This window comes from Megascapheus bottae, chromosome 18, assembly GCF_031878675.1.
Source record: "Megascapheus bottae isolate mThoBot1 chromosome 18, mThoBot2.hap1, whole genome shotgun sequence".
NCBI lineage: Eukaryota > Metazoa > Chordata > Mammalia > Rodentia > Geomyidae > Megascapheus > Megascapheus bottae.
This window is the reverse complement of record NC_143526.1, coordinates 37816839-37831382: the sequence shown is the minus strand read 5'-3', so window position 1 is coordinate 37831382 and position 14544 is coordinate 37816839. Positions and strand designations below refer to the sequence as shown.

At 46.3% G+C, this 14544-nt stretch overlaps 1 protein-coding gene across 3 annotated transcripts in view; it reads right to left on the bottom strand.

Moving 5' to 3' along the window:
* Nucleotides 1–33: 33 nt before the first annotated feature.
* Pkig (cAMP-dependent protein kinase inhibitor gamma) overlaps nt 34–14544 on the bottom strand; it is a 53771-nt gene continuing 39260 nt past the window's right edge. For 2 of the 3 annotated variants that reach the window (XM_090352404.1, XM_090352406.1), the window contains exons 4-5: nt 2175–2348; nt 34–790 (exon numbers count right to left, since the gene is read on the bottom strand). In XM_090352404.1, coding sequence (XP_090208530.1) covers nt 711–790; nt 2175–2325 — 231 coding nt within the window. In that variant the 5' untranslated portion in view covers nt 2326–2348 and the 3' untranslated portion in view covers nt 34–710. Of the gene's footprint in view, nt 791–2174; nt 2349–9374; nt 9441–14544 lie in introns of all 3 variants that reach the window. The other variant, XM_090352405.1, reaches the window with a different exon arrangement.

The following is a 14544-nucleotide window of genomic DNA, read 5'->3' as shown; positions in this document are numbered from 1 at the left end:
ACACTGTTTAAAGGAGAGAGAACCTTGAACCAGTCACATAAATCAGCATTTATTTCCCAGGGCCTAAATGTCACTTATCTTGGTAGAAAGGGCAAAGAATCGCTCGGTTAGCAATGATCCCAAATCCTTTCCCTAACAACAGACCTGGGAAGCTCCATGAGGGAGCCTCAGAGCTGCATAGATGGTCAGAGCCCAGCTGAAACAGCTTCCAGAGCAAAAAGGAATTGATTGTCAGCTCCCTCCCTCTGTTGAAGAAAGGTTTGAAGTTCTTAAAAAAGTTTAAAAGTGTTTCTTAAAAAAGGGATAAGAAGGCCTTGGCCCGGAAGGCTGGGGTTGGAAGGGAGGGGCGGTGTTGGGACGTGGTCAGTCCCATCCAGATGGCCCACAGAAGTAAGGTAAGGTAGTCTGGCTGTTCACTGGTGGACAGGGCCTGGCCTGATCCCTGCCCCACTGAATAAATAACATCCTATGGTTACAGTGTTTTCAAAGTATACCTGGGCATGGTGAGAGGGATGGGTATGAGGAGCCTGTGGATGTGGGCAGACAGCTTTCTGAGACGGGGCCGTGGAGGCCTCCACAGGGCCTCATAATTTGGCCTATCAGATGGGCTCAGAGAAGAGGCTGCTGGGCCAGTGCCAGGGCTCCTGTTCGGGGTGGGGGTGGGGAGGAACATCATGTTTCTCTTCCAGCCTCCTTGGACAAAGACGGACTCAAGATGAGGTGGTCCCATCACAGCTCTCAGGTTGACTGCTGGCCTCCTTGTCAGAGGTGCTTGTTTCCGCCTGTCCTTCTGGAGAGGAAAAGAGAGCAAGTTTTCTTGGGGGACTGGAAAGGCCAAGCCACATAAAGTGGCTAAAGCTCCAGATTAGAGCAGGAGCTGGACTGGGGATGGCAGTGGCCAAAGAACCTCAGCCCCCTGTCTGATATGTTGTTTTTAGCCCAGAAATGCATGGGAGTTGCTAGTATAATAGACATCTATTGAAAGTGAGGATGGTGGACAGGTGCTAGAAGCATGGGCTGAAGGTAGGGATAAGGCAAATGTCAACTCCCCAGCATTAACTGAGTACTCAGTGAATGGAAGTGTATTGGGAGACCATATAGGACACTGAATCAGTGCCAGGTGCCAGGCCTGGATTCAGCCACCTTTAAGGGTGCTGTGGCACATCCTGGATATATGAGTGTGCATTACACTGTGTGTTTGGGAAGCCTCGCCCTTCTTTCTACCCAAGACAGCCAGAAACCTAGGTATGTGTATGGGGATGGGGGAAAGCAAGTGGGGACAGTAGCATACAGAGAGCAACAACGAGCCCAGTAAGTCAGCATGGAGCCAGTCTCCTGACACTGAACTCTGAAGCCTCATGATGGAAGACGCAATGGTGCCATCATCCACCATTCCACTGGTGCAGGGTGAGAAAAACACCCAACTTGTGCCCAGTCCCTGTCCCCAGCAGTCTCAGTGGCCTCGTCATGAGACTGCTGAAAGGCAGATGGACACCTCTCCCCCAAGGCCAGCTCTGAGTACTACACAGGCCCTAAAGAAGCAGACAGGGGAGTGAGTATTAAGGTCTGCAGGATTCTACTCTGGCTGGGTTTAAAGAGCAAGAAGGGTGGAATGAGCAGAGGCGGAACAGTCTGAAACTGAAGTGTACTGGGGGAAGAGCCAATCATGGGTCAGAGGCTGACCCAACGACTTGAGCTAAGCAGGATCCTCTCTGGAAGGACAGGAGAAAGGGAGGAGGGAGAGGTGTCCTAAGCTCTCCCCAAGTGGCGCATACAGCCTTCCAACTAGACTTTCAGTCAGCCTGTGATTCCCAAGCTCCTGAGGCATGCAGGCAGAACAAAGGCCCCTGCTTTTCTAGAGCTCAGATTTAAACAAGTGAGCTTTTGTCCAGGAGTCATGTGACTGCTGTGAGTGGTAGCTGTCTGGGGAAGCCCCTTAGAGCACCTACTATCTGAGTTAAGTTGTATCTTGGAGAGGAACCAAGAGGACATGCAAGAGGGGGCAGAGGAAGAGGAAATGCCTAGGAAGCTGGCATCCTCCAACCTAGAGCTTGGCTGGACTCTGGTCCTGACTGTGAAACGGGCCCAGTTTAAATGTAGGAATGGGGGCCAGCCTGGAGCTGGCAAAAGCTCCCTCCCGCCACAGCTGGGAAGATGGAAACACTGGCTCTGACCTGCCCCCTCAAGTGCCAGCTCGCCCATGTCTCCAGCCAGCTTCCGCACGCTCACAGCCTCCGAATCGCCTTGGATGTCAGGGACTGCATTTCGACGGCCTGTCCGATCACAGGAGATAAAGTCTGAGTAGGAGGGCTCCACCTCCATCATGCTTGTTGCATTGCTCCTTGGGCCTGTGGGGACAGCAAACAGGGGCAGGAGTGAGGTGATGACACTTTTTGACAAAATGAGATACTACCTATTTCAAGTTCTGTTTGAAAATGGAATGGAAGGCATGTAAAAGTATAAAGAACAACTACTAAGTTATTGGTAATTTCACACCCAGACAGCCACCATTCACATCCTGAAAATCTGTTCAGTCTTTTGGCCGGGGGGTGGTCATGGGACTTCAATTCGGCCTGGACGCTGTCTCAGAGCTCTTCAGCTCAAGGCTACCACCCTACCCTTGAGCCAAGCCCCACTTCCTGTTTTCTTTCTTTCTTTTTGTTTTTTTAACTTTTGGGGGTTTTTTTGCCAGTCATGGGACTTGAACTCAGGGCCTGAACACTGTCCTTGGACTTTTCTCAAGGCTTGTACTGTGCTCTACCACTTGAGCCACAGTACCACTTCCAGCTTTTTTCTATGTGTGTGGTACCGAGGAATCGAATGCAGGTCTTTGTGCATTCTAAGCAAACACTCTACCACTAGGCCAAACTCCCGGCCTGTTCAGTCTTATTCTAAGTGTCTGTTAAACATTTCCACGTTTATCAACATCATGTGCCAGGCACTGGTTGGGGCTATGGACCCAGCAGTGAACAAGTTGGTCCCTGTTCTCACAAAGCCTGAAGTCTACTGCATCAAACCATCTGGGACTGAGGCTGAGACCAGGTAATCAAGGCTTTGGGGGAGAAGGCAGGATAATGGAGTGACTGCCAAAACCTGACAAGGGCTGTGAGTCAAAAAGAGGCACTTTAATTAAGATCCAAAGACAAACAGCTATTGTGTGATGGACAGTGGGGGAAGGACATCACAAATGAGCATGCATCTTCTGAAGACTCATGAATGTGGGGCTCCGATGTGAGAAAATCGTGGGGAGCAAAGGTGACAGATAATGAGCTAGATTCTGTAGATATGGAGGACAAACCAATAGGACTTAAGTGTTTGGCTTAGATTCCTTTCCCCCAAAAGTAGACAGAGAGTGGCTTGCCACTGTGAAGAATGATGAATCTTTAGAGAGTGAAGGTGGGTAGAGAGAAAGAGTTTTAGCTGGCCATGCTGATGTCAAGATGTTGAAAGCCCTCCACTGTGATAGGCAGTGTGGGTCAGAGAGAGAAGAGGTTGAAGGTCAGAAGAGATAGGAAAGGGGGTAAAAAAGGGAAGATGTGAAATTAGGAACAGTTGCTACCATGACATGGTCTAACAGTCTTAATAACATCCTAGAGACAGAAGAAAACCACAAAAATAAAGACAAACCAGCCATGTATACTTAATTCAGGGATCAAGATTTATGGCTTACTCTTTGGAACAAAGGCCCTGCTCCAATCCAAAGCTCTTAAGGCAGGAACAAAACTGTGTGAGGCAATTCCATCTATCTCCAGCAGATGGCACATGCTGCTTGACTTTTGCCTTAGCTGCCGCCAGAGCCACTGCACTAGCCAGCTCAAATTTTCCCAGTGGTGGTTTTTTTTGCCTATCATAGAAGGTTAGGCCTATTGCAGTCGTGACAACAATAGTAACAACACCAAGTATAGATTACAACAATGCTAGAAACAGTAAAGACAACATGTATAAGGTGGTTGTGCTTCACAAATGTCACTTATTTAATGGCCATTAGTCATTAAGTGGTATAACTTTATCACCATTAATTCAAAGGTCTCAGGCTAACAAATCTAACTCCTAGACTCCAGGCTCTTTCTACATTATAAGAGCTACCAAGCTGGTACCAGTGGTTCATGCCTGTAATCCTAGCTACTCAGTAGGCTGAAATCTGAGGATCACGGTTCAAAACCAGTCTGGGCATGAAAATCTTTGAGACTCTTATTGCCAATTAACCACTAGAAAACTGGAAGTGTCACTGTGGCTCAAGTGGAAGAGGCTAGCCTTGAACTGAAGCTCTTAGGGACAGCACCCAGGCCCAGAGTTCAAGTCCCAGAACCAATTAAAAAAAAAAAGCCACCAGTGGGCAGACCCTGGACAGGACAGGCCACACCTATTTCCTCATCTCCTTCCCTCAGAACATTCAGAACAACGTCAGCTCCATGACAACAGGGATTAAAGTCTGGGTCCTTACCACCCTAGATTGAAGGGCCAATAGTGAGTGGTAGCTGGGCTAACATGCTCTGCTTCTCCTCCCCAGTGCTCCACTGGTGCCAGTTACAGGGTAGTGCTCATGCTAGGGCATGGCTCAAATGATACAAGAGCTTACCTAAAAAGCATAAGCTCTGTTTCTACCCATCCATCCACTCATCTACTGTTCAACTACCAACCCACCATTTTCCCATGCACATCCATCCTCTACTCTTTCTCTCTCTGTGGGGACAGCAGTGACTCCTTGTCAGGACTATAGGGAAAGACCTCTGTCCCCTGCATAGCATTAGCTTGCTGTATCTAGGATCTGACACCACTGGATGAAGTTACTGGCTCATCTAGAATGCCAACCGTGTGCTCGAAAACACTCCCCAGGTCTCTGCCCTTGTCCTTACATGCTGCCCAGCAGAAAGGTGACTCTTTCTGGCATGAAAAGGGAATGCTGCCAAGCTCAAAACTCAATCCTGGAAAATATCCACTGGGCCAGGGTGTGGAGACCTCACCCCTATCCCTCAGAGAATAGCGATTCTAAACAGGTCTGGGAACTCCCCCAGCTAAAGCCTCTGCACCTAGCTTTCTTCTTTGTTCACGTTTGTAGTTTTCTTCATTCACATTGCTGCTCTTTCCAATTAGTAGCAAAGCAGGAAATTAAAGGAAGAATCTTTAGAACCAGAAATGTGCTAGAATTTTCTGCCATTCTTGGGGGATTACAGACTGCATTGAAGCCAGCATCAATCTTTGTTCAGTTTCACTGTTACTGAAACTGAAACCTGCCAGAACCTATCTAAGGAGCAGCCTAGCAAGAAACCTCAACTTTTTAAATATTCATGAGCCACTGAGTCAGTTTATAATAGTTTTTTCTATAAAGGTAGAGATTCTCAATTAAAGATACTTTAGGAGCTCTCGTAGACATATCGAATGTTCTAAATTTACAATGAAAAATACATATATAATTTTTTTTGGACAGTCCTGGGGCTTGAACTTGGACACTTGCTCAAGGTTAGTGCTCTGCTACTTGAGCCACAGCACCACTTCTGGCCTTTTCTGTGTACAAGGTACCCAGGGCTCTGTGCATGCTAGGTGAGCTCTTTACCCCTAAGCTATGCTCCTGGCCCGAAAATGCTTTTTTTTGGGGGGGGGGAGTGGTTGGTCATGGGACTTGAACTCTGGGCCTGGGTACTCTCCCTGAGCTCTTCAGCTCAAGGCTACTGCACTACCCCTGGAGCCACAGTGCCACTTCCAGTTTTCTGGTGGTTAATTGGAGATAAGAGTCTCAATTCCTTTTAGTGCTCGGGCTGGTGTTGAACAGTGATCCTCACATCTTAGCCTCCTGAGTAGCTAGGATTACAGGTGTGAGAACTGCACACAGACGAAAATGCATTTTTAAGCAATTTATCTCCAACTAAAATATCACATAAACATTGAAGTGATTTTTCCCCCCCCAGCTACGGGGCTTGAACTCTGGGCCTGGATGCTGTCTCTGAGCTCTTCAGCTCAAGGCCAGAGCTCTACCACTTGAGCCACAGCATCATTTCTGGTTTTCTGATGGTTAATTAGAGGCAAGTCTTATGGACTTTCATGCCCAGACTGGCTCTGAACAAAGATCCTCAGATCTCAGCCTTCTGAGTAGCCAGGATTACAAGTTTGCGCCACCAGTGCCAGACTACTATGATTTGGGTGGGGGGGGGGTGGAGACAGTCTTGGGGCTTGAACTCAGGGCCTAATTTTTTTGGGGGGTGGGGTGGGTCATGGGGCTTAAACTCGGCCTGGGCGCTGTCCCTGAGCTCTTCAGCTCAAGGCTACCATCCTACCTCTGAGCCTGAGTGTTGTCTGTGAGATCTTCAACTCAAGGCTACCATGTTACCCTTGAGCCAAGCCCCACTTCCCATTTTCTAGAGGTTAATTGGAGATAAGAATCTCTCTGGGGCCAGGAGTTTGGCCTAGTAGTAGAGTGCTTGCCTAGCATGCACGAAGACCCAGGTTCGATTCCTCGGTACCCCACATACATAGCAAAAAGCCGGAAGTGGTGCTGAGGCTCAAGTGGTAGAGTGCTCGCCTTGAGAAAGTCCAAGGACAGTGCTCAAGCCCTGAGCTCAAGCCCAGGACTGGCAAAAAAAAAAAAAAGAAGAAGAATCTCAGGTCCTTTTGTACCCAGGCAGATATGGGAGAACCAGGAGTTTGAGGCTAGTATGTGCAAGATCACAATAGTAGCTAAAGCTGACTTCTTAGCTATGGGGGGACTGATGCAACATGACCTCAAGTCTCTAGTCCTGACATCTCATTTATTCATTCATTCACTCACTGTGGACTGAGTAATTTCAATATGGGGTTTACATTATAAACCAAACAAGGCATCTATAATCTGATAGAAAAAGGCACTGAACATGCAAACCAATCTATCATAGCAGTGATGATGCATGCTCTGGAAGAGAGGAGAGGGATCCTGCTGTGTGCACAGTTCTGACAAAAGTGGCAGGTGGCATGGTTGGAAGGGTTGCCCTGGGGCAGGGGGCCAGGATGTGGGGGGGGGGCATCTCCCTGGGGGCTCTGAGCTAAGATTACAAGGCAACTGAAGCATGATCTATACTGAGGCAACTGCCAATGAGTCTAAGAGTGCCACCTAACGGGGATGGGGGCGGGGAGATGGTAAAGAAAGAAGCTCTTTCTTACACCACAGTAGGGTGGCTGTGGGGGTCTGGATGCTGACACTTATGAAGAGAAAAATTAAATGAGAGGCAGGGGAGGGAGGGAAAGGAAAGTAAGAAGGGAGGAAGGGAAGGAGGGAGGGAGGGAGGGACAAAAGGAGCCTCGTATGGTGGCTCAGGCCTGTAATTCTGTAAATCTTGAAGCTAGCTCTGGGGGGGGTGGGGGAGCTTGGAAAAAAAGTTCATAGGACTAATCTCAACCAATAAAAAGCTGGGTGCAAAGCCAGGTACAAGTGCCTCATGCCTGTAATCCTAGCTACTCAGCTAGCTGAGATCTAATTATTGCAGTTCCAAGCCAGCCAGGGAAGTCAAATCTATGAGACTTATCATCAATTAACCACTAGAAAACTAAAAGCTCAGAGTGGTAGTGTTAGCCTTGGGCAAAAAAAGCTCAGGGAGAGAGCCTAGGCCCTGAGTTCAAGCCCCATGATTGAAGGGATAAAGTAACCACAAGGCCCCAAGTTCAAGCCCTAATACTGCCCAAAAAAAGAAAAATCAAAACAAACAAAAAGGAAATGACCTTTCAAGCATATTTGGAAAGCAATTGAGAGCTAAAATGAAATTTGCCTGAGTGATGAGGACCACTAGTTGGACTTGGAACAGACTGTTTGGCTTTTGGCACAGTCCAGGGACTCTTCAGTTCACAAAGCTGAGGAATGTAGTACAAACACAGAGAGAAGTGGTTTCCTGTGAGAACCTGCCATGCCCAGAGAAGCACTGGCACAGCTGTGCAGGATGCAGCCTCAGACCCAGGACCTGACAGCCTTGATACCAAGGGGGTACAAGGGCTCAGAAAATGTGTCCTGTCTTCCTCCTGGTCCCTTCCTCATAACAAGTCATTTCTGAAGGAAGAGAAAGAAGCAAGAATTCACAAAAAAACATACAATGCTAGCCAAACTATTTTGGAATTTCATCTGGAGGTAAAACAACTCTATTGTTTTTGTATGAACTGCTACCCTATTCTAATTTCACAATGAAGTAAAAGCAATTTTTTTGTGGTACACATTTTAAAGCTTCTATACATTTTAAAACCCTAGCTATACTCTGCCCTGTGGCAGGCCAGTGTTATCATTCACATAGGGCTGGGCACAGGAATGGTGATACAAACTCTGCAAGTTTCTATTTCTACGAAGTTCTCTGGAATGAGGCATGATTGCTGCCTGGTCGGCTGGACATACTGGGTCTTCACAGACCTCCTACCTTTTGCTAGCATCCCTGTACATTTTATCTGGATGCTCTGGGGGCTCAGCTACAATGCAAGGTTCCCAGAGAGGCAGCTTTCATCTTTGTAAAGGGAGGGGCAGGAAGGGAAAGTGAGCTCACTTCCAAGCAGGCCTGCCAAAGGTCCTGGGCTGGTCTGGGCTGGGCTCCAGCTCTGCTGGTGGCAGGCTGGGTATCTCAAGGTAAGGTCTTCTTTTTCAACCTTAAGTACAAATGAAGGGGTAAATTGCCATTTTGTGTGGTGGTCTCAAACCTGTCTATACATGCTTTCCTACTCTTTCTACCATGGAGTGAAATCTGGTTTGAAACCTCTTGAATGAGTTGGCCTTAGTGACTACTTTTTTCTTGAGGTACTAGAGATTGAACCCTAGGTCCTGCACATGCTAGGAAAGTGCTCTACCACAGAGTTATACTCTCAATCTATGTTTTGTTGTTTTGGTGTGGGTGCTCTGGGCATGTGAGCTGCCTCTTAACTTTTTTTTTCTCAAGGCTGACACTATCACCTCTATTTTTTATCTTTTGATGGTTAACTGGAGGAATCTTGGATTTATCTGGTTTTGAATCATGATCCTCTAATCTCAGCCTCTAGAGTAGCATGGATTACAGGCATGAACACTGGGTACCCGGCAGGCTCTAACCTCTAACAAATAAAATACAGTATATGTGTTGCTGACTCCTAAGATGATACAAGTGGTCATACAGTTCAGCCTGCCTCTCATGAGATACCTGCCTTTGGAGATTGAACTACACAAAGGAAATCAGAGGCTACTAGCTTATGTGACAAGACACATAAGGCTTATATTTAGCCCTCAATGACCCGGCTCCAGCTACTATCAACTGCATAAGAGATCCAAGTCAGAATTACCTCGTCAAATTGTCCCTAGATTCCTTACCCACACAAAGTGTAAGAGAGTAAATGACTTGCTGCTGTTTGCAAGTACTGGGGTGCTATGTGAGAGCAGTGGATAATGAGCGCAATCTTGTTACCTCCCTTCAGCTCAGCGTTTCCTTTCCAGTCCTCTAAAATTCCATATAGAGCATCCCCCAGATATACTGTAGAAAATGAAAAGAAACAAGACAGTATTTCTACTAGATCCATTCATTTAATTTTACTGATTAATCATGCTCTAGCATTGAGAACTATACAAGAATCTTTCTTCAAGCCATTCATTTTTTTGGTGTGTGTGCCAGTTCTAGGGCTTGAACTCAAGGCCTGAACATAGTCCTTGGGCTTTTCCAAGGCTGGCATTCTACCACTTGAGCCACAGCACCACTTCCAGCTTTTCTATATATGTGGAAGAATTGAACCCAGATCTTTGTGCATGTAGCAGCAAGCACTCTACCACTACACCACACTTCCCGCCCCACTCCAAGCCATTCTTATCTCATTATTACATAGGAACTCTTTTCAGCACAGATCTGGAGGTACTGTTCATTTACTTGCCAGTCCTGGGGCTTGAGCTCAGGGCTTGGGCACTGTCCTAGGGTTTTCTCAAGGCTAGCTCTCTATCCTTGAGCCACAGCACCCCTTCTAGCTTTTTCTGTGTATGTGGTACCAAGGAATTGAAGCTAGGGCTTCATGCATACTAGGCAAGCACTCTACCACTAGGCCACACTCCTAGCCTCTGGAGGTACTTTTAAAAAACCTTGTATTATTTAACCCTTACAGTGGATAGCACTGGGCTCAAGGAACTAATATGGCCCACCCAAGGCCCTCCCACCAGCTGGTGACTGGATAAGAATTAGAACTTGCATTTCCTCATTGTGATTAGGTGCACTGGTGGTGGCTCTGTCTTCTTATGGATGACACAGCATGTGTCTCATCTTTACCAAGGACTACCCTATCACCAAATTCCTAGGTCAAATAGCTATTGCCACCTGAGTCAAATCCACATGTAATTATTTGGAAAATGAGCACTGAAGTGGCACACTGAGCACTTAGCTCACTTCTTGGTGTGCAATGCCACATGTCTCCTAAAAGAATGAATGACCCGTGGAGCCAGGAGAGAGCCACAGCGATGGGCTCCCAGGCAGCCATACCTGCATGTCCCCTGTGTTTCAAGGAGTGATGAGTTCCCTTCATGATAATTGAGCAAGATTCTACAGGCTCAGATGACAGAAAGAAGATCCTGTGTTACAGTGCCCTGGTTCTGCAGCCAGCAGAGAAAGACAGCCCCGTGAAACCATCTTCATCTTACCACTGCTCACTGCCAAGAGCCAACTTGACAGGAGACATTGTCATGTGGAAAGTAATCCAAAAATTCCTGGCTTCCTGCCTCTTTCATAACGAAGCATATCAGAAACACACTTGCTGTTTATTATCTAGCAGTGCCACTTATAAAATATATCAGCTAGCCGGCACGGTGGCTCACACCTATAATCCTAGCTACTCAGGAGGCTGAGATCTGAGGATCCCAGTTCAAAGCCAGCCGTGGCACTAAAGACCTTGGGACTCTTATCTCTAATTAACCACCAGAAAACTGGAAGTGGCACTGTGGCTCAAGGGGTAGGGTGGTAGCCTTGAGCTGAGGAGCTCAGGGACAGTGCCCAAGCCCCACAACAGATGACTAAATAAATAAATAAATAAATAATACATTAGCTGTGTTGTACCCGAATTTCTAGAACCCTGAAAAGACCACCAGAGGCCACAGTCAAAGCTAAAAAGCAAGGGTCGTTTATTTACGAGTCTAGACTTGGGCCTCCGCGTACCCGTAGCCGACAACGCTGAAAGGCCTTGAGCAAGAACTTTACACAGCTTTTATAGGGGAATTACAATTACCTGATTGGCTATTTGGTAACTCAAACCACTGGTCGAATCAAAGCTCAGGTGTCTAACCACCGAGCACCAAGCTGTTACCACTTGGGGTTCAAGTACATAGGCCCTAAGCAAGGGGGGAGGGAGTCATTCCCAGAACATGGGACAATCTTGGCACAACAGCTGAAGAGGCCCCAAAAGGAGGGGATACAAGGAGAGAGAGAAAAAACACACACATCAGTGTTAAATTTCATATGTCTAATTATTCCCCATAGCACTGAGCTTCCCATACTATGACTCTCGGTGAGAAAGCTTCCTGTGGGGAGAGCAAGGGGGGTCAGTGTAGTAACGGCTACAGGATTCTTTGTACAGGATGAATGGTATCTCAAATTGATGGTGGTAATGAATGCGCAATTCCGAAAAACCCAAAGGCCATTGAGTTGTACTCTGAAAGGGTAAACGGTGAGATATGAATTCTATGTCAATAAGACTATAAAACAAGTCTTATCTGAATTCCAGCAGAGAGATGCTCCTCCCTTTCTCAATAAGCGCTGAGCACAACCATGCGGGAGTCTTGGCTGTAACATGGCAGTGTTTACTATCACAACATACAAGGCTGCATGCCCTTCATACAGCCTGTTTTGTACTTTTTCCTTTCCTAAAAAATGCCCTCCCCCTTTTTTTTGGTGGATCATGGGGCCTGTACTCGGCCTGGATACTGTCCCTGAGCTCTTCATCTCAAGGCTACTACCCTACCCCTGGGCCTGGGCATGGTCCCTGAGCTCTTCAGCTCAAGGCTACCGCCCTACCCTTGAGCCAAGGCCCCACTTCCCCCATTTTCTAGAAGTTAATTAGAGGTAAGAGTCTCAGGTCCTTTTGTGCCTGGGCTGGCTTTGAGCCCTGATCCTCAGATCTTAGCTTCCTGAGTAGCTAGGATTACAGGCGTGAGCCACCAAGCTCGGCCTATGCCCTTTACTTTCATCCTAAAGCTAGTTCAAGCTCATATGCTTGAGTCATATACCACTCAATGATTTAGTGGCTGGGTGATTACTGGCAAGTTACTCAAGCGCTCTATGCCTCAGTTTCTCCTCATCAACCTGATGGGGCATTATGAGGACTAAATGCACATTTAGTGGTATCCCTGGTGGTGGAAGCCAGACAAAACTGTAGCTCCCAATGCCATTCTTGCTGTTCTCAGTGTCACTATCTACAGTAACTTTCCCTGGACTCGCTCCCACATAGCTGAGAGTGATATAAGGGCTGAATGGGCCATACAATTTCACGACTGCACTTTGGAACCACTGCACAGGGAAATAGTAGGTAATCTATTCTCAGTTCACTCCTCAATAGAATCACTCAGAGACTAGGTTCTAATCAGTCTCCCCAAATCCTAGCATGTGGGAGACTATGCCCAAGTAGCACACACATTTTGGCTTCTATATCTACTAAGGTCACAAATAATTAGTAGCTCCAGGGTCATTGGCTAGAAAATGTGTATGGGCATGTGTGTGCATAAAACTGTGCCCATGATTACAGAGGGCCCTTGAATCCTACAATCCCCAGTTAAAACCAGAGCATTTGGCTCTCAGCCTTTCCACTGAAGGAAGAGTGGAAGTTTGGCCCTCTACAATTGGCCTTGGCCAGAAAACCAGCCCTAGGGGCCAATGCCTACATTCCAGTCTCTATACACATCTGCATCTAGGGGATTCCCAGGGGCCTTGAGTCAGAAAAGGACTCAAGTCTCCTGGCTTGGGAAAGTACTGGAGAGTAAGGCCCAGAGGTCTTGCTGATAAGCAGCTGGGGAGTCTTGCCCTCTGGGGTGCTTTCCACCAGTCCCCCAGCTTGGCTAGCAGTGAGGAGTCTTAGCAGAGGGGCTAGGGGCAGGGTATTCAAAGCAGCTGAATCATCTCACCACCACCACCCCACACACACTTTGGAAGTACTAGAACTTGGAAAGAGAAATAAGGATGGGAGGTTCTGCCCTAGTTGTAAGGAGATGAAGTTGAAAGGGAAGGGGGAGAGAACAAAGCCTGTGTGAAGTAGGGATCCACATACTGTGTCGTGTTGGGTGAATCACCCAATGCCTCCTCTGAGCTTCACCTTTTCCATTTATAAGGTAGAGAAACGAACAATTTCTACATCTTTAGGATTGTTGTAAGAGTAAAGAAAATATACAAATAATGTTTATGTTTTTCTTCTAGGAAACTGGAAAAGTAAGGAAGGGAGGAAGCAAAAAGGTGACAGTGAGAAAGTACACTTTCATATGAGACCAGTTCATATCCTGGTTCTACTAGGTACTCAAGGTGAGATTGGCAAATGCTACAACTTCTAAGAGCCTCGGGCTCCTACTCCAAAAAACACAGATAATAAAAGCTGTTACCTAATGAGACACTGACACAGTGAGTATAAAAGTATGGCCCACAATTGATGCAAAAGCACTTACTGTGTGCTGTAAGTACAAACCACTATGATAAAATGACACAGTAAGCCAGGAGCGGTGGCTCATGCCTGTAATCCTAGCTACCCAAGAGACCAAGATCTGAGGATCAGAGGTTCAAAACCAGCCAGGGCACTGAAGACCGTGCGACTCTTTTCTCCAATTAACCACAGAAAACCTGAAGTGATGTTGTGACTCAAGTAGCCTTAAGCTGAGGAGCTCAGGGACAGCACCCAGACCTACAGTCCAAGTCCCACGAACGACAGACACACAGACACAGACACAGACACACAGACACACAGACACACATACACACACACACAAAAGATGACAGTAGCTCAAACTTGAGAGACAGCTTCCAGTAAACTGAACAGATTTCTAGATCATTTTCAGTTTTATTGAGGTACAATTAAAAGGCAAAAACTATATATATTCAAGGTGTACAATGTGATGTAATATATCACATTTGATACATATATCAAAATATATGTATATACTTCAGAATACTTGTCACAAAGAAGATAATATCCATCTCCTCATTGTTATTTTTGTGGTAAGAACACTTAAAATTCTACTTTCTCAGAAAAATTTTAAGTATAGAATATTATTAATTACAGTTATCAAACTGTATGTACCTTAGGTCTCCAGAAATTATTTATCTTATAACTCCAAGTTTGTATCTTCTCATTCTCCCAGGCCCCTAGCCCCTGGTAACTAACCTTTTATGTTCTGCATCTACTTTAGATTCCTCATAAAAGTGAAACCATCCAATGTATCTTTCTCTGTATGATTTTACTTAGGATAATATCTTCCATGTTTCAACCACATTTAAAATGGCAGGATTTCCTTGGTTTTTAGGCTGATGTAATACTTCCTTTATATACATCCCTTTATATACATTGCAACATTACATATTCACCTGTCAATAGCCAGTTAAATTGTTTCCATATTCTGGTTACTATATG